Here is a 19,961-nt window from a genome sequence, read left to right as displayed (position 1 = left end):
CTACCTTTTCCTTCAAACCAAACATAGCTTTAGTTTCTTATCTTTTTAGGTTTTCCCTCTTTCACAAAATAAATAAATAAATAAAGCTTGACGTGAATATTCTGAATTTGTTTACTCATAAAAGAAATTCTGAATTTGTTTTACATTTTACAAAATACAAGTCTTTCAAATCAAGGTTCAAAATATCGATACGCCCGATACGCCGGTATGGGCATATCGGGCAAATCGATATAGCTTTTTATGCCTTTTTTTTTTTTCACAACCGGTTCAAGGGGGCCGGTTTAGGGCTCCACCCCCTTAACCAGTCAGACCCCCAATACACCTATTGTAGGGGCGTATCAGAGGGGTCCCAGAATGATACGTATTAACTGATACGGGCCAATATGTGTCGATACTTTGAACCTTGTTTCAAATGAACTGTTACATCTACATTTTAGGATTGAAGGTGTAAACCCCAATAACTTCTAGGGTACCATTGAAGCTCAGACAGACTCGTTACAATTTCGACCAGCAGAGCACTTGAACCAAATAAAATCTCTACCTGTATTAACCACAAAGAGGAGCTTATGAGGTGTATCTAATCATGAAATCAACAGATTACTGTTTGAAGCTCATGCACCTGCAATTAGACCTGTTTCCAGGCTTTGGGCCTAATTTTACATTGTTTCAGGCTTGGGCTTTGGGCTGAGCGCATTAAAATTTTGACAAAATCCAAACCCGAATTGGCCTAGGAACACGTTTACCTGCAATCACTGGATACCCTAACGAATATGCCTCCAGGACGAGGAAGAACTATAAAATGCTCTTGCATCTCTTTTAAGTAGTAGAATAAGCGTAATTACCTATTTTTCTTTTCTTTTGAAATTACGGCAAATCTTTCAAAGTTTTTCATCTCTGATAAACCCATAAGGTTCCATTTGGAAGTACAAATACAATTATAAATATAAATATAAATATAAATATGTAGTATAAAACTTTGTATTTTATATTAGTTTATATATATTCATACCATACATATTTTGTATATATACTCCTTCCTTCCAAACTGAGCGTCTGAACTTTGTTTGATTACAAAACCATGACAGTGCAAATGATTTGAATGTAAATACTGACCTGTTTCAAATTTTACCTTATTTTGTTTGATTAAATTAAGACATGAATCAGAATAAAATAAAATCCAAAACAAAATTAAACAAAAAATTGCATTTCTTACATTAACCAAACATATAGACTAAGGTTCAAAATTTCATCACTTACTGAAATATATAAGGCATATATCGACCCCACCCCGATGTGATAAATATTAGCTATTTTCACGGGATACGCCTTGCTAGAAACTGAAGAAAAAAAGTGTGGGTCAAACGCCCAGATACGTAATCGATACTTTGAACCATTGAAGAATGAGAAGCTGCTAAGAACGCCAAAAATGAAATCTTTCCAATACCAGTGCTCGACAACTCCTTATATTTTAAGAGCTCACAATGAAACAGACAACTCCCCCTACTCCCATGCCGTTTTTGCGATGAAGACCATTTAATAAATATTAGCTTTTATCTCCTTTAAGGCTAAATAACCCTAGTCTTTATGTTTCCTTCTTTCATCTTCGCTCAAGTGCTGGCGATCATCCAATGGGCTCTCAATCCCCCAGTCTTGTATCTCGATTCTTGCTTTTTCTTGTGTAGATGGTGGCTTCCTGTGCTCTTTCTTCTCCTAGACAATGATTTCAAGAATCCCAAATAAAAAACTGATTGAAAGCTAATCACCGTTTATAAAACATGAAAGAAACCAAATATCTCCAATGAGGGTAAACTACCTTGCTAAGAATTCCTTCGTGATCCTCGGGTTGAGTGCTTTTGGTTCTTGGAGAAAGATACTTTCGAGATTCAGTGAATAATTGGAAGCCCTTTATGTCCGCATTTCTGATGCTTGCTTCCAGCTGCCATGGATAAGTTCCAGAAAATTCACGTGTATGTTTACGTACAAACACATACCTCTTTTTGGTGTTGGTAGAGCTCGGGGACTCTTGACCGGAAATAAAACAGCTTACCTGAACATGAATGATGCAGAAGATAATGCCAGCAATAGGCAGCCAGCTCTCCTCGGGTGACAACGACAAATTTGTCCTATTAAATCACAAACGAAGATATGAGCATAAATAGATGTCTCAACAGAAGTATATACCGATGCATATGCATGTATTATATTATATTACATATAATACAAAATACTTTATATAGTTGTATATTATATGAGCATGTATTATATGACACATACAATAATACAAAATACTTTATAAATTTTTATATTATATAAATAAAATTTTATATGTATTACTCCCATGATCACTCCTATATGTATTACTCACATGTGTCACATAGTTGTATATTGTCATCCATGATGTATGAATATCTTTTTAAAAGAATTTTAGTGGCAAGACTTCCGGGTTCACAAGATTGTACCCAGATGTGTTATCTGTTCTTTGCTTTATTGTGGTTAATTGGAAAGGTAGAAATGATCTTATTTTCAACGAAGTGAACTCTCATCCAACTGATATGGTTGATCATGTTTCCAGGCTAGCTATGGAGATGATCTCTGTCCCCTGCCATGGAGCCAAGTCCAATCCAAATTGATCTGGGTCAGGTTCCACGGGCTACCCACGCAAGTTGTCCCCTCTCTTTTCAGAAGCTTAAGCCGTGCTTAAAAGCATGAAGACAGCTTCGTCTTTGGGGCTCAAAAGCATTGCAATTGAGTCGGATTGTGTCGAACTGGTGAACATTCTGAAAGGAAAATCTCTTCCTGCGGAAGAAATCTGGTTCCTTTATCAAGATATCAAAAGTGTATCCAAGCTTTTTGATCAAGTGTTATTTTCTCACATTCCGCAGGCTTAACTCCTATGCACACTTCCTTGCCAGTGAGAGATGTACCCCTGGTTCATGGTTTTCCTTGCCAAAATGAGCATGCTCTGTTTGTAGTAATTGGTGTTTGTATCCGAACTCAATAGGCCATGGGCCTGTGCTTTCAATGAATTAATTCGTGTTTACCAAAAGAAAAAAGTCGGTCTTTTGTCAAATTACAGCTTAAAAGTATAGCTGTCAATTATAATTGGGTCTTATGAGGTCAGACCTGATAATCTCGATTGCAGACCCTATAGGGTCTGGTTCAGAAATGGTTCTGCGCAGTTAGTTGGGTCTGGGTCTATCTATTGACAGCAATACCATTAATCCTCATCGGATGAGTTTCAATATTATTTGCATTGAAAAAAGACTTCGAAGTTGTTTGGTTACTTGAGAGACGGTTTGGATCAAAATCAATTGAATATTCATCTAATGAGAGTTGAAAGGAATTCTTTGTTATGCTTGTCAAGGGTAATCTCTTGAGTTTCCAAATGAAAAGGGAGAGAAAACCACAAGAATCAGCATTAGCAATTTTCTTTTTGATAGATGAATCGGCATAAGCAAATTTTTCCTAGGTCCACCTCTTGGGCCCTCAACAAAAGGGAGACTATGAAATTTAAGCAGAGAGAGAAACCCTGAGTTCAATAAAAAGAACAATCCCATTGACAGCAACAGACCAAGTAAATCTTGGGCCCTTAATAAAATCAGGAATATGAAACTTAAGTGGAGAGAGAACGTTAGACTTAAGTTTAAGAAAAATAACCAATTCTGTTGTCAGCAACAGATCAGGTAAAATCGGAAGTCTAGGAATAAAGAGGAGCTTTTAAAAGAAGTTAGAAGGGAAGTAGTAACAAATGAATTCAGAGGAGATTATTTTTTTATTTTTATTTTTTCAGGAAAAACCTGCCCCTATTTTCTTAAACTTTAACAGTTTCCTAAAGGTCATTTTTATCCATGAGTACCAGAACGTTAGATTACCTATTGCATGCTGCGTGTGTGACTGTGTATATAGGTGTATATGCATTGTATCCATAATGTAAAAAACTATAGTTATATTACTTATATACCCTGAGGTTTGAGTAAACTACTTAATACTTATACATACCCTGTAGATTCAAAACCTACTTATATATACCTTGTTGACCTTTCAAACGTTAAGTCTAAGTGTCTAAAAGATAAAACTAAGGACCAAAGTATATAAGTAATTTTGAAACTACAGGGTATATATACGTAGTTTCATTAAACATCAGGGTATATAAGTAATTATCCCTTATATTAATATGACCTCTGTTAAACTAGAAAACAGACTTGGCAGTTGGCAGGACAGCATGTTAGTTTGGAAGAGCATTTCAGTTTGCTTGAGAAACTCTGAAAAGGGCTGGGGAAGATCAAAGCTCTAATGAAAATGCTAAGCTTCTTGTGAGCAATTGGAGTCCAAGCAATGTCAGTAGAAGGAAATCCCTAACCATCTGGAATGTGAAGAACAAACTGAATCAACACAGCATTTAGTGTCTTCATGTCTATTTGCAAGAGCAGTTTGGTTTTGGCTCATTAGTTGCCGTGACATCCACCACCATGACATCTGGATCTTTTCGAATTTCGACCTCTTGGTTTGATAAAAATAAAAGTGGCTTTCCACAAACAGACAAACTTGAATACGTCTCTGTCAACCATGATTTCCTTTGATAGAAATTTATAAAGGATGGAACCACTTAGTGTTGAATGCATAAAGTTGTCCCCAATAAATCACCAGAAGGGCTAACAGATTTTAGTAGGTCATTCACTTGGGTTGATGACTGATGAGGCAAGCTTTCTCCAGCATCCTCCATCGGCCCTAAGGACGGACCGATGGATCTACCTCTCACGGCATTTTTAGGCTTAACCTTGAAACGGCAAAATGCCCTAATATAGATTCAACAATGAAGTCTTCTAGAGTGATTACACGGGTAGGAGTCAAGGAATTAAACAGGCAACTTCTATGAGAAATGCATGCAATGTGAAACTATCCAATTCTATACAGCCACAAACGATCAGACTTGAAGTTAATGCACTAAAGATGGGATAAACAGCTCACTATCACGGCAGGATTTATTGTGAGAGTAACACTAAGAAAAATTAGTGTTGAGAGAAGCAATGAACAACTTGAAACATGTGAACTGTAAAAGAAGAAAAACTCGAACCTCAGGTAGGGGGCCAGATAAACGAGGGAATACACGACGTAGCGCCGACTGCCAGTATCCATCCACGCGAAAACCCAACTCTGCCGAAGGGAAGAGTTTCAAAAGAGAATCAAAGAGATGCAAATTGAAGAATGCATTTTAGGGTTAAAAACTTCGAAAGGAAAAGGAACTGAATCACAGACCAGCCAATTGAAATAAGGAATGAAGCTTATGATCCCCATGACTGCAAACCTCGCATCAGTGGAATCGATAGCAGAGCTGCTATCGTCGTCCGGACCATTAGCGATTGGGAAAGCCAGTGAGTTGAGGATGCAAGCTCCGATTGCAATGGCGAAAGGTGCGTCCTGGGAAAACTCCGCTCTGCATTTCAAACTTCTGAACCTCCCCTGCATCGACAACAAAACTAGGGTTTTGAGAATTTAAAACAGAGAAACAGAAAGAGAAAGAGAAAGAGAGAGGGAGAGGGAGAGGGAGAGAGAAGAGGTCTTAACCTTACCTGGTTCGTCCTCTTCTTAAAATCTAGAGGCCTAACATTCGATAACGGAGATGGGAAGCGACGAAGTCGAAGAAGCGGGGGCTTGCTCGAAAGCAAGGCCAGGGCAGTAGAGGGTGAGGTAAGACTGATACCCAGACCGACGCAAATCATGGTTCTAAGAGAGGAGCTAAGTTGGAGACATCTCAACTTTCAAGCTCAAGTCTCAACTTCAACGCGTTGAGAGAGAGAGAGACCGGCTAATGTTCATTTCGTTCTTACAGATCGACTGTATAGGACACAACCTTTTACTCTGTACTGTTTAAAATTGCATCTTAACCACACATTTAGATCATTATGCAACAGAGCACAGAGGACAGATGATCCAGTGGTACATGATGCGGTTGTAAATAGTACAAAGGAAATCTTGAAACGTGTTAGTATTGCTGAATGCTCAATAAAATAAACAATTTGATTTCCACTGTTGCCATCCCCGAAGAAGACATCGGCACAAACCAGTCTGAATGAGACTCTCACCTCACGTCTCAAGACTCTCAATGATAATAATGACGGGTTGCAGGTTCCAACAAGAAGTGAATACTTTGATCTGCAAAAGGTTTTAGCGAATGATATCACATCAGCGCCCTATATGCACATTTGCGCCCTGTGCGACGCCGATGTGAACTCTTAAGGTCAGTTTGGAACGAGTACAAATGCAGCGTAAATACATACAAAATAATATAAAATATAAGGTTTTGCAATCAATATATTTGAATTTATATTTTCAATTATCAAATGGTAATCAGCTTTGAGTCAGGATCGCCTGTCAATAAAATAAGTTCCAACACCCTACCCACAACATCTGACACTGTACATCTCATACATGGCGGATCTCATTTGGTGGGCCTCAAAATGTGCCGTGTCAGATGTTGTTGGAACTTGTTTTGTTTGCAGGTGATTCCAATTCGGATAAAAGATTCGGACTGGGATTGAATTATGGAGGCAAGTGGTTTAAGCAATCAAGTTTTGCTGCTTGCAAAATTGTATAACTCGCTATTTAATCGATCACAACTAGTGGTGTAAATCGGGCCCGGCACGGCCCAGTTCGCAGCCCGGTTCAGTATGGCCTGCGGTATGGTTTATATATTATTTATATATATATTTTTATATATCTATATAATAATATATTAATAAAATAAATAATATTTTAATTTTATTATATTAATTTATTTAATTATTGTATACACAAAATTCATATAAAATTAAAATTTTAAGTTTTTTGTCATTTTTCTAAATAAATAGCTTTGGCCCGATGCATGGCCCACGATACGGGCCCATACGGGCCTGGGCCCTGGGCCATGTCGAACTGACCCCGAAATTTTTCATTGGGGAGGGCAACACGACTCGTAACAACACACGGGCCAGTACGTGCCATCCCGCACTTTGCGCGGGCCGTGCCGTGCTAGCTCGACACAACCCACTTTACACCTGCATCGTGCTGTGCCGGGCCGACACAACCCACTTTACACCTCTAATAACAAGTGAGTACACTAGTTACTTGGTGTGATTCCCATGTGTATGAAGCACTAGCATATTCATTTGTAATTGAATATGTAGCCCATTATAAGTGAGTACTGAGTAGGGGTGATCATTTCAGCCTGGCCCAGAAATTCTAGGCTTGGGCTTAAGTTTTGTGTTCAGGCCCGGCCTGGGCCTAGGCCCACAAATTTTAGGGCCGGGCTTGGTCTTAATATTTTAAGCTCGGCCTGCATGTATTTAAACTTACACATTTTGTGTATAATGTATACATATTATTTTACATTAGATTACATATTTTATATATAAATATTATAACATGACATGTATAATTTATATTATATGTAATATTTTATATTATATAATGTATAAAATAAGTTTATATGCATGTTATGTCATTTAATATAAAATATTATGGATATATGTGTTATATATGGAAGACATTGGCCCAAAATCAGGCCTGGCCTAGGCCCATGTAGACCTGGGCTAGGGCTTATGTTTCAGGCCTAGAACCCCGGGCCGGGCTGGGGCCAGGCATAAGCTATAGCCCTTATTATAAGTGCAAAGCCCAGTCCGGCGCGGCCCATAATCACCCCTAGTATCTGGAGTTGGTTTAGATAAGGATGAAAGAGTTCCATATGTAGAAAGGATAATATGAACTCCTTTTGGTCCAATGTACATTCTTATTTCGTTAGACAAGGTTGCATAACATTAGGGATGCAAATGGATCGGTTTGGATTCGAACCAAATTATATCCAACTCCAATTTGATACTATAAATCATAAATCTGATTTGATCGGATCTCATAAACATTGATCCAAATTTGACTCAATTAAGGATGCTATATATCCAATCTGATTTAATTTTAAAAAATTCAATAAGTTATTAAAAGGAAAATAAAATATAATAGTTTATATAAAAATACAAGTGTTTTTTCAACTATTTTCATCATATATATATATGTGTTTTTTTTTCTAGAAATGAATAATATAAAAATGTACAAAAATTCAATGTAAACATATTTATAAATAAATAAATAACATATATAAATATATATTATAAAATGTGAATTTGATTTAACTATTAATTGGTTCCTTATCTGATCCGAAAATCCAAAAAAAAAAAATCTGAATATGACAAAACAGGATTGGATTCTAGATCAGATCAAATCATGATCCGATCCATTTGCGCTCCTAGATAACATTAGGAGTGATAATTCTTAGTCGGGCCCGGATCTATATCGACACAAAAATTATGAACCAGGACTGAGTCCAATACTTTCAATCCGGCACAGCCCAGCCTGAAAACTATATCTGCATACAATTAGTTTTAGGCAATTTTGAAAGATGTGGGTAGGGTAAGAGGTTTGACCTATCCAGTTTTTTATTTAGCAAATAATAATTCCAAAAGCCTGGCTTGGACCGGTCAAAGATTACCCCTTATTGAAGACCCTGCAATTCACTACAGTTGCATTTTCGAAGGTTTGCACAGTGGTGTTACTTTTACCCTGATCCAATTTCCTGAACCATCAATCCTACTGGATCAACCCCAACTCAATCTTTAATCCGCATTCCACCCTAACCCAACCCAATTAAAAGATCGGTTAGGTCCAAACTCAGAAACCATAATTACACACAAGGAATGAAACTTTGGTGGGCCCAACCTTAATATGAACCAATTCAACCCACAATTTTACACAGATTAAGGATGTTCAAATTCAATTGATAAATCAAAAATCGAACTGGACCAAATCGAATAAATTATTAATATTGTTATTTAGGTGGCGTTTGACAAGTCTTTATAATAGTCTTTCAAGCTTTTCAAAGCTTAGAAGACCTGAGTGCTTCATTTGAAGCTTTAGGTCTTTTTGAGCATATGAATCTTTTCGTTTGAGGAAGGGCATTCGAAAAACCCTCGTTTCCTCTGTGTTTTGGCTAAACGAATCTGGACCAGGTATTGAGTCCTTCTTCTTCGTTCTTCCTTTTTCTTCCTTCAGTTTTCTCTTTCTTCTTCGATCCAAATCTCCACTCGTACCTTGATTCCGTTCAGATCTGATTTCTCACTTTCTCTGTCCGAAGTCAAGAAATCTGATTCAAAACCAGGTATGATCTCCATCATTTGATAGTGATATGATATCCTAATTTGCTTGTGGAACAATTTTTAGTTTGCTTCTTATTTTTAGTTGAATTTTATCAAAATGATCTTCCGATTACCACGTTAGTTAACAACTATTGTTAGATACCCTTTAGGGTTGTCGAGTAGTACAATATTTAGAATGACAGAATGAATCTTCATCTTGAAATTCCATTTTAAACTTATTTCCACCGTCCAAAACCATGCTTCTCTTTAAAATTCAAGCTTTAAAATTTTGGTGAAACTTGTTTCCACCGTATCAGACTAGCTCACAGGACTTGTTTCCACCGTATCAGACTAGCTCACAGAACTTGTTTCCACTTTTTCCAAATGAATCAACATGCAGCTCGGACCAATCCAAATTGATATCTGGAACCTTTTAATTTATTTGCATTATAATATTGAACCCGGTGTATGTCATTTTGAACGTTGCATTAAATGTTTTTCTATTCTACTTGAGTATGTAAACTTTTCTTGGATTTAAACAACTTCTGGACTGGTATCCATAATAAGAGTTTGCATAGCCTATTTTGAAATGGAATCCATGAAGTTGGAGCAAAGAATAACCACTTTTACCTATTATCTCATGGGATTCAAATATTATGTTCATCTTTGATATATAGGATTTAATTGTTAAAATTTTGGTGGTTTGAAACTCCAAGAGTTTTTGGTTTCCTTTAAAGGCTTAAATTTGTTTCTATTTATCTATTTACCTATTTACCTATTAGTTTTGGCTAATAGTTAATTCCATGTCTTAATTATTGAGTCCATAATGAAACTAATAATCTGTCTAAGAGATTGTAACTATATCTAGGCTTAATACTCATCATTCTTTAAATCGGTGAACCTATGGATGTGATAAACTAGAGGCTTCCTATGCAGACAAACAACCTTTTAAAATGAGATATTGTAAGTATGTTTAGCTAGAAGAGAGATAATGAAAGTGATAAATCCTTTATATGCTTTTCTCTTATAATTTATAATTGGTGCTTTGTGCATTTTGAAAACTTAAAAACTTGCAGCCTTAACTATGGATTGTGATAAACCATGCAAGTTTATACAAAAGGAGAAGAAAGGAAAGGAATGCTCTTGAAGTGTGTGTGTGTGTTCAAATCTGAAAATTTTCATGTAATTTCCTCATGAATTTGGTACTATGAATTACTTTTTTCAGACCTAAAATATCCTGTTTTGCTCTATAACATGGTCTGTGTCTTGCTTTATTCGCATTTAAGAAATATTACTATTAATTACCTTTCATATCTAAAATTTCTCATGTGATTCCATAAAGAATTTGCTACTACGAGTTAAATTTCCAGACCTGAAATCTACCATTTTGCTTTGTTATGGCCTGAACCTTCTTTTTGTGCATATGATATACTACTATTTATGATTCTCCTATGATATATGTAACATCTTCTTCTACAAAATCTATTGCTTTGTAAAACTATGGTAGTACAAATGATTTGGGTGAAAATTCTGAATTATTTTTGTTTAATTCAAATTTTAGCTTATTTTGTTTTATTGCAGTACAAATGAAATAAAGTAAGACCCAAAGCAATTTGCCATCAGTCATCACCCTTCCATTCTGCAATCATTAGCTGCAATGTGAAGAAACCAAAACAAAACATTCATCATTCTTGGTGGCTATGAAATGATTATGGGGCCTCTTGGGCAGTGTTGATTCAATCTACGGATCGTGTTCCAGATTCAACATTGATCATCTGTACTTGGCTGCCAACACTTATGGTTTTAATTGAATAACCATTTTATTCAATTTGCGTGTTTTTCTCCACCTCAGAAAATTTTATGAGTATGTACGGTTAGGAACAAGGACAAGTGGGGAGAATCTATCACAATTCAATGGGGGGTTTGGGACAATACATTCAAAAAACCAATAAATTTTCTGAAGGGGAACAAACCATAAATTTCCTTTTTTTTGTAATAACATGTATTGGATTGTTTGTATTGAATTAATTGTTAAAATAAGTATTCATATTAAACTAATTTCTTGTATTGAAATAATTACTTATTATGTGATGTATTATATCAGGCCCACATTGATTTTTTGTATAGGTGAATGTGTGAGTGGGCCACATAGGTGATGATCACATATGTCAATGCATAGATGGGGACTACATTGATATCTTGTATAGGAAAATGTATGAGTGAGGCCCTTTAATATTTTGCATAGGTAAATATGTAAGTGGGACCCATAAGTACTATTTGTATGTTTGAATGTTAGTTCCACACATGACATTTGGCATGCATGTAAGAGGGACTCACAAGTATGTTTATCAAACTGTCTTTCGATCTTTTTAGCTTTTGAGATCTTTGGAAAAATCTACAACCAAACGGTTTTTGGTCTTTAAAGATCTATTTGCGAAAGTTCATAGGTCTTTTGAGGTCTTGTGTTTTTGAAAGATCTTTTAAAAAAGACTTGCCAAATGGCTCCTTAGTTAAGTATATTAAACATTAATGCTTTATTTAATACTTTATGCTAATTAGTTATTATATTTCCCAAATCTATACTCATTATTAATTGTTTGTTAGTCATTAATTGTTCATTAAACATTAATTATTTTTGAAAATGGCCAATTCACCAATATGCCAATTCCCCATTGGCATAGGGCTTTGGGCCTATTTTATCTTTTAATTAATAATGGATAATTAATTAAAACCGTTGGGCTTTGGGGTCATTTTAAATTTTAATTAATAATAGTTAATTAATTAAAACCATTGGGTTTTGGGGCCATTTTAACTTTTCATTAATAATACTTATTAAATGCTTGTCATTTATGTGGAACCAAGGTCCAACTGAACCGAAAATTGAACCAAAGTCGGTTAGGGTCGTTTCGGTTCTAAAATATGATTTGGTTAGAGGAAATGGTAAAACCAAATGATCAATTAGGTCCTTGATTTGAACTGAATTGACTGATTATACACCCTTACTCATTAGCAGTGGCAATTGGGCGGTTTCGGGTGAGCTTCAACCCAACCCATCTAACATGCTAATCCATTAATGACCCAATTATATAAAATTAAATGGGTTAGGTTCAACCCAAATCCACCTTGATTTGAACTGAATTGACCGATTATACACCCTTACTCATTAGCAGTGGTAATTGGGTGGTTTGGGGTGAGTTTCAACCCAACCCATCTAACGTGTTAATCCATTAATGACCCATTTATATAAAATTAAATGGGTTAGGTTCAACCCAAATCCACCTTGGTCCAATCCAGCCCGCCCAACCCATTAATCTTATATTTATATGTACTTAAAACTAAAAACTAACTCCCTTTTGACAAATAAATTGGTCATAGCTTGGTGGTAATAGTAATTGTTATATACACAATTGGTAAAAGTTTAAATCACATTACATGCATATTGTTTTTATAAAGAGAATAAAAGGCAATTAATCACTTGAAGCCATTTGATTATGTTCGGGTTTGACCAAACCACTTAGGTTCAAACTGGTCAAACCGATTTGAACTATCTAACCGGATTTATCTTCGAGCTAATCACATCAAGAGCGGTTGAGGTTGAACCATTTGGATTTGGATCAATTCGGTCAGACTAGACCAAACTGGTTTAGGCAAATGGCAAATTGACTTGAACTGATCCATATCAGGATTGTGCACGGATTTGGGGACGATTCAACCAATCCAAACTGGTCAAAGTGAGTGGGCCACGTAATTCAGGTTGAGACGGGTTGGGTTGTCCTAAACTGATCTGAATCTGGGTTGGTTCAGATTGTTTCATTCTGACCGATCCAAACGGATCAACCCAAGGTGAGCGGGTTTGTTCATATTTGAACCAGGCTAATCTGATCAGGATTCGGGTTGTGTTGATTTCAGCCCATTTCCAACCCACCAAGTAAATGGGCAGGTTGGGTGAGAAATTGCCACACCTAGTCCTTGTATTGGAAGGATCAAAACCCGACTTTTTATATTTTTCAAGCTGGGCCCAAACTAGCCCTTAGCACATAACCCCTTCTGTACAAATATACAGATAAATTCGTACATGCATATATGGAAAATCTACAAGGCTTAGTTTGGAAAGAGTACAAATATGTAGAGTGCTAAATATTGTATTTTTGTATTATTAAGGTACAAATAAGTCCCCCACAAGACTGCGCCCCACAACATTCCACAGTACATCTCCGTGTGTATTGGGAGCATCTCCCAATGATGATATCATCATTTCTGGTATTATCATCAGGAGATGTTACCAACACATGGTGGGGATGTGCTGTAAGACGTTGTGAGGCGCATTCTTGTGGGGGACTTATTTGATCTCGTATTTAGACTGCACAATTTTGTATTTGTACTCCTTCCAAACTGAGCCAAAATTTCCTACTTAAAAAGTTTAAACAATTGATACAAAGTAGATTCACGTAACATTGCAATTTTTTAATACATTGGGACTTACAGACCCGCCTAAGCCTGAATGACTCGTATGAACCTGGTCGAGGCCTGGGCCCAGACCGAGCATGTCAAATTTCAGTTCAGGCTGGGCCAAGGCTGGACAGATAGTGCTCAACCTCGGCCTAAGACTCGGGTCCTGAGCCCGATGCTTAGGATTGGGCCAGGACAGATAGAGCTCATCCTCCCCAAATTGCACATCCATTACACGCACGCTAGATATATTTTAAACTCATGTTCTATAGGTAGATGATCACCTCGCCAAATACGTCAACCCCAATGCCTGAGCAATCCAACCTCTCTGGCTTGGCCCCTAAGAACCGAAATTGACTAACAAAAACCAATATGATAACTGGGGGTCCAAGGCTCTGGTTTCCAGAACAATCACTTGCGTCAGAAATACAGATTTTCAACTTAGATGATTAAAGAGAAAAATAAGCAAATTAAAAAGGGGGACCAGGGCCAAAAAACCTAATATTGACATATTCAAGATCACGACAATTGCAATCTCCACAAAATACACTATCATTCCTGCCACCACCACCACCACCACCACCACCATCACAACTGCGGATTCTTCAGTGGCGATTTATTCAAAATAATTGGCCAATTAGTGAAACAAATGGCACTCGCGGCTAAAGGAAGGGCTCATTTCTCCATTTGAATGAATGAAAAGCAATGCACATTTTCTGAAGGATCTGATTTTCCTTATTTTTCATCTGAGGCCGTGAATCCTTAAAAGGACTTCCTCTGATAAATGGTTGGGAAGCATGATATGATAAACCATGATGCCTGCATCTGCTTCTTAAAAGTGCTGCTAAGAAGCAAATAGGTAGCTGCTTAGCAGAAAGAAGAATGTCAATATTAACAAGTGATTATCCATTAGAAGACCCAGTAGTACCTGAATCTACATGGTGCTTGCTCTTTTCTACAGTTTCAGGCTTCAGTTTTTCAGGAGTCCTTTTCGCCCCTTCTGCTTCTATCTTCTTCCCGACCATATGCAGCATTTAACTGCTGTTGTAACTGTAAATGACAGATTAATCCATGTGTGAAACCAAACATCTTACTACAATGAAATTCTTCTTGTGATAATTAAACGAGTCATCCAAGGCACTAGTTCACTCTCCTAGTACATGTGGAGAATATACAGTGGCTATGGCCCCACAAATCACCAGGTTCAATCATAGTATTCAAGACGCTAAGGCGAGCTAGGCAACAGGGGGGTGCCTTGTTGCCTAGTCACCTAGGCGATGGACTTTTTAAAGTAAAAATCACATATCCTAGGGTAGTTCCTTAGGTTCCATAACCAACTTTCTTTAATAGCTATCCATAATTTTCATAAGAAAATTATAAACTTCATGTTTAAGTCTAGAAAATCAACATATTTATGAGAAGAAAAAGAAGAAAGGAAAGAAAATTCAAAAAATATAGGGGCTGAACCCCTATTTTTGTTATAGGAAAAGAAGAAAAGAAAAGGTGGCAGTGTTTGAAGTCATTGAGGGTTCAATACAGCAGTTAGCAATGTTTGTGTTGATTAAACCCTAACAAATAAGAAAATAATAAAAAGAAATTAGTTTATAAACACAAAAAATGAATATTTTTCTTTAATAATGTCTATTTTATAATTATAATCTAAAAAAAAACAATATAAAAGTATTTTATTACACTGTGCAAAACTGCTTGGTGACTGGGCGAGGCGAGCCTCCAAGGGCACCTTGTCACCTAGGCGCCCGCCCAGGCATCACCTTGACAACTATGGGTTCAATATAACTATGAGTTGGATTTCTAAAACCAATCTAAATCCAACTCAAGGAACCTAAGGTGCAAAATTTTACCTCATCCAACCTGCAAATTAATTCTCCAGCACTCAACTAAAGATCAGCTGAATGTAATTTACTTAACGTAGTTATTGATAAAAAAAAAATTACTTAACACAGTTGAGCCTCATATCTATCTTGGGAACTAGGAGCAAGGGGAGGTAATGATTTATAGGCATTATGTGAATAAAGCTTTATATGCTTTCATACCTTGTGTTGCTTCTAGCATTGGTGACTGAACTACACATTTATAGTAGACCTTAGAAAGACATGCTTACAGCATGCATAAGAAATAGTCAGGTCAGTTATGTGCCCTTAAATCATTTCTCACTACTTCAACACATGTCCTTTTTGGTCTTCCCCTACTTCTAGATCCTTCAACTTGTAACACTTTTTCTCACTGGTGCTACAGTCTTCAAGATAAACTACAGAAACTGGTTTTATAAAATATCGGGATAGTTTCTTACTAAAAATGTAAATCGCCTAGATGAAAATGATCATTGATGATTTACCTGCATGTGTTTCAACTTTGCAGCAGTCAGCTCATCAGTCAGATTAATCATCCTACACAGAATAATTAAGTAATAAGATAGATAGATAGATAGAGAAAGATAATAATATATATATATATATAGAGAGAGAGAGAGAGAGGCTAATAATGCCTGACCTAGTCTGCAGTTCTGAAATTTTGGTAAGTAATAACCGCTCCCTTTCAGAAGCAGCTGTTTCCACCTGTCGAAACAGCAGCCATAGACTTAATAAAAGAACACAGTCAGCAACTGTTCTAGTGTGGAACAGAAACTGTGCAACGTTGTCAGCTATGACTGTCTAAATTTAAGTTACTTACCTCTCTTTCTTTGGGGTGTTGGGTATTTGTATTTCATCCTTAAATTATGCAATAAAATTACTTGTTAACTATCAAAAGAATTGCGGGTTTGTAAAAAAAATAATTTCTTGAATAATGAAGCATCAAGGAGAACCAGGTGACAGGTGATGGGTTCTAGTTGATTTGGGGCTTCTGTTATTTCTTTTTTCTTATTTTGAATAAATTACCTTAAAAAATATATACAAGAGGGAAACAAAGAGCATTCTGAAGATAGAGAAATCAAATTGGAAGAAAAGAAGTACAAAAATTCCATTTTCAGTTCATCCCATGGAAAAGCATTAAAACTACTCTACATGAAAGAATGAGTGGTAGAAGCAGTACCATCACCATTCCACAGTAATTGGGAATTAGACACAAAAAATGTGTATTATTCTCCCTTGGTGTGTGTTTTTAGTGAGGAGACACATGTACAGCATGTGGAACCCTAGAACAACAAATCAGCAGTAGTCTTTTCCACAATAAAGGGGTATGCAGAGTCAAGTTTGATCTCTGGGATCCAGTTGACCAATGGATCAGGTCATTTGGAACCCAATCTTATGGTGCCTTGAGAAGCATGTTCACAATCATGCCACCTTACAAGGTGCATTTTCACTTCAAGACTCATTCGCATGCTTCCTTGGTCCAACATTAGTTGGTGAGATGTGGTCACTTTTGAGCAAAGGAGAAAAGAAAGTCTATAAATACAGGAAGGGAAAAAGAGAGAGAGATGAGGAATAAAATGGCTGCCTGTCCTTTCTCTTGAACTAATCCAATAAGAGTTTACCACCTCTGGTCTCCTCTCCCCAAAGCTCTCTACTCTGTCACTGTCATAATGTAGCATCTTTCAATGGACTAGTCATCTAGTGACATTGATCAGGTTGAAAGTTCTAAAAGTCCCATCCAAAAAGGTTTTATCTTATCATCTTATTTAAGAACTAAAGCCAAATCATGTAAATCTTATCATCTTTTGGATGGAGATTATCCCTTCATCCAAGAACCAAGCCAAGCTTTACTGTTTACATTTGAAATGTTGCTTTGCCATTTTGTTATGATTCAGTTGCCAATTAACTTCATCCAATATTTTCCGCTGGCCAAATTAATGAGAATTAGACTAAGCACTTCTATTAGAACCAAAGCAAGCCAATTCAAACTTGTCAAATAACATGAGACAGCCCCTTCCAGCACATTGGGCCCATTTCAACATTGCAGATGAAGGCATCAAAATATACTCACATTTGCATCATTATCCAAATTGCGAGGTAGTGGGGGCATCTTCCCAGTTTGAAAAGCTGAAACATAATTGAAGCACTTTAATGGAACTTGTCAAACACTTCTAATTTCTACCTTAGAATAATACAACTGACCACATACAGAGGCAGATTTGTTTTACTTACCATCTACTACCTCAGCTTGTTGCAAGCTATTCAGAAGATTCATAATAAGATCCTGGCAAATTAACAAAATAATATTGAAAAGGAAGATCAGCATTATGGAAAGGCAAAGTTTTTTTGAAGAAATTAAATTGTCTACCAAAAAAAAAACCCTCAAAGCTATCATGTAGAAAATCAAATAATTTTTTTTTTTCTTTTACCTGTTGGAATGAGGTCTGCTGGAAAAGATTCTGAAGATAAGGCATGAGAACTGATGCAGGTACAGTACTGTTGGTTACTTCTTTAGGTGATGAATTGACAGGCTGACAAAACAGGAAAAAATCAATATTAATAAGATTGAACAAAGGTTAAGGTTCTAAGACACAAAAAAATTCCAAATGCAATACGTTTTGGTAAAATTGATTATTGTTAAAGATTTCAAATATCCACATTCAATAACATATAATCAATATTCTCTTTACAGTAGACACACATGTTCATGACTGCATTTTTTTTTCATTTTTGTTAATAAGTACTGTACATTTTTCATGGTTGATGGATTAGTTTCTTTTTGTTCAACCTTCTATTTTTCCATGTTTACAGTGGGAAAATCAGAAAAAAACGTTTCCTGTGAGGAAAAGCCTGACCCAAACAAACTCTTCAAGGAAACAATCATACACCACTAAAATACACGTTCAGACATAGAAGGGTTACAAAGCATAAGCCACACCGAGAAGATAACTTCACAGAACAACTAGTTTAAGAACAGTGGTAACCAACTTTTAACCATAGCATAGGTTTTCTCAACCAATAAAACACCATCTTAATCAAAGCCTTAATAAGATTGATAAACAAGAAATGGTGCAGGTACACTAACCAACTTTTTAGCATCAGCTTGCCAGTCACCAACACTAGCAGACTTCCTCAGAGGTGATCCCTGGAAGCCACAAAATATGAAAAACAGAAATGTCGCTACAATTGAGAAAAAAAGTTTACAAAGATTGATCTACTCACCGGTGAAGTCCTTCTTGAAACAGTACATAATGGAATATCCTACATGCATATTTTAATTCAGTGGCAGTAATTTAATATAGGGAAAAGACATCATAAGAATGATGGATACCTTTACAAGGTCCAAATTTTCAGATGTTACTGAGAAGCGACCTTTTATTTGAACCACGTTTGCCTTTGGCTTCTCCTCAAAGGAATCCCTGAATCCTATAGGAGAGAAAAAGAATAAGTAGCAGAATATTTGCATAAGCTATATACTGCTGCATATTATGAAATAGCATGGAAATATATTAGCTTTTCCTGTGAAATCATCTAAAATATAGCACCTCCTGATGATCTTATAGGAGCTGACAAACTGTTTGCAGAAGCTCGGTTTGGAAGCATTAATGGACCACTAAAGCTGGGTGCTCTCCGTACTTCGTGCTTACCCTTCTCATTTGCTGGTTGACTCTCAATCTCACACCTGATAATAATGAATCTAGAAATCTCAGTTTTGTACAACCAAGAGAAAAAAAATCAGATAGTGTTATCAATGCATTAACTTGTGAATAACATGTTGACAAACTCGTAGTAGTTGGCCATACTGCAACTTTACATAATATGCTTATCCTCAACTGTCTAGTATCCATAGGTAGGGGCCCACTAATAATATTTGTAATTTGTGTGGACAGAAAAAGAAACAGTCCCACATATCTACCAAGTTGCAAGTTATGAGATTTTGGACCACTTGCTGCAATTGCTAAAGCTATATTGTTGGCCATATGCTGATTTGACTCTGGCGGCGAAAGATTTTTGTGCAAGGGGTGCCATCGCCATCCTATGGCTGATCAAAAAAAAAAAAAAAAGAAGGGGTGTCATCCTATGGATTTGCTACTATTTGCTCTATGTTGGGTTTGTATGGAAAGAGAGAAGCAGAGTTTTTGATAAAATCTCTTTAGTGGAAATCTTAATTGGGAAACCAGAGAGAATATTGGTTTGCTAAGTACTGACCCTTAAGGGGTTTTGTAGGCTTCAACCAGCCAAGATCACTTTTGGCAGTATTGAAAAGATTTCACTATCTCAATTCTCTTTTTGATGTGTAAAAGGGAGTTTACATGTAATAACCCAATAACCATGCAAATCCCCATAACTTGGGGCAGTTCATGGTTTAAAATGCCCCTAAATTTCCTAATATTTCCACAACATATTTTCATTTCCATGGGTAGCGACAGGAAACTCTACTGGAATCAACATATTCCCCAGTGAACACTACCAGCACAAT

The 19,961-nt window shown here is 36.5% G+C and overlaps 2 protein-coding genes and 1 long non-coding RNA gene across 5 annotated transcripts in view; 1 reads left to right on the top strand and 2 right to left on the bottom strand.

The window, feature by feature from the left end:
- Positions 1-1,188: 1,188 nt before the first annotated feature.
- LOC104594009 (zinc finger matrin-type protein) lies at positions 1,189-6,162 on the bottom strand. The gene is made up of 6 exons (XM_010254130.3): positions 5,571-6,162; positions 5,257-5,460; positions 5,075-5,154; positions 2,048-2,123; positions 1,814-1,936; positions 1,189-1,710 (listed from the first exon to the last, which is right to left on the bottom strand). The coding sequence occupies exons 1-6, from the start codon at positions 5,718-5,720 to the stop codon at positions 1,576-1,578; spliced, it is 768 nt and encodes a 255-aa protein (XP_010252432.1). The 5' UTR covers positions 5,721-6,162; the 3' UTR covers positions 1,189-1,575.
- A 2,673-nt stretch (positions 6,163-8,835) lies between these two features.
- Positions 8,836-11,240, top strand: LOC104594003 (uncharacterized). The gene is made up of 2 exons (XR_734668.3): positions 8,836-9,184; positions 10,743-11,240. It is a non-coding gene; the product is annotated as an uncharacterized LOC104594003 (long non-coding RNA).
- A 2,723-nt stretch (positions 11,241-13,963) lies between these two features.
- LOC104593986 (Protein kinase superfamily protein) overlaps positions 13,964-19,961 on the bottom strand; it is a 34,291-nt gene continuing 28,293 nt past the window's right edge. For 2 of the 3 annotated variants that reach the window (XM_010254111.3, XM_010254115.3), the window contains exons 13-23: positions 19,027-19,163; positions 18,813-18,907; positions 18,704-18,742; positions 18,567-18,626; positions 17,911-18,012; positions 17,714-17,765; positions 17,553-17,608; positions 16,122-16,186; positions 15,967-16,018; positions 14,539-14,660; positions 13,964-14,451 (exon numbers count right to left, since the gene is read on the bottom strand). In XM_010254111.3, coding sequence (XP_010252413.1) covers positions 14,589-14,660; positions 15,967-16,018; positions 16,122-16,186; positions 17,553-17,608; positions 17,714-17,765; positions 17,911-18,012; positions 18,567-18,626; positions 18,704-18,742; positions 18,813-18,907; positions 19,027-19,163 — 730 coding nt within the window. In that variant the 3' untranslated portion in view covers positions 13,964-14,451; positions 14,539-14,588. The remainder of the gene's footprint in view (positions 14,452-14,538; positions 14,661-15,966; positions 16,019-16,121; positions 16,187-17,552; positions 17,609-17,713; positions 17,766-17,910; positions 18,013-18,566; positions 18,627-18,703; positions 18,743-18,812; positions 18,908-19,026; positions 19,164-19,961) is intronic. The other variant, XM_088900715.1, reaches the window with a different exon arrangement.

Source organism: Nelumbo nucifera, chromosome 3 (assembly GCF_055504915.1).
Source record: "Nelumbo nucifera cultivar China Antique chromosome 3, China Antique-T2T, whole genome shotgun sequence".
Lineage (NCBI taxonomy): Eukaryota > Viridiplantae > Streptophyta > Magnoliopsida > Proteales > Nelumbonaceae > Nelumbo > Nelumbo nucifera.
The sequence above is the reverse complement of the archived record's forward strand: the minus strand, read 5'-3'. Positions and strand labels throughout refer to the sequence as shown.

Excerpts from the sequence above, each read along its gene's own strand:
- LOC104594009 (XM_010254130.3), bottom strand. The coding sequence starts at position 5,720 with ATGATTTGCGTCGGTCTGGGTATCAGTCTTACCTCACCCTCTACTGCC. Across the intron at positions 5,155-5,256 it reads TTCCTTATTTCAATTGGCTG|AGTTGGGTTTTCGCGTGGAT; the intron begins GTCTGTGATTCA and ends TCCCTTCGGCAG. Across the intron at positions 2,124-5,074 it reads TATCTGGCCCCCTACCTGAG|GACAAATTTGTCGTTGTCAC; the intron begins GTTCGAGTTTTT and ends GTGATTTAATAG.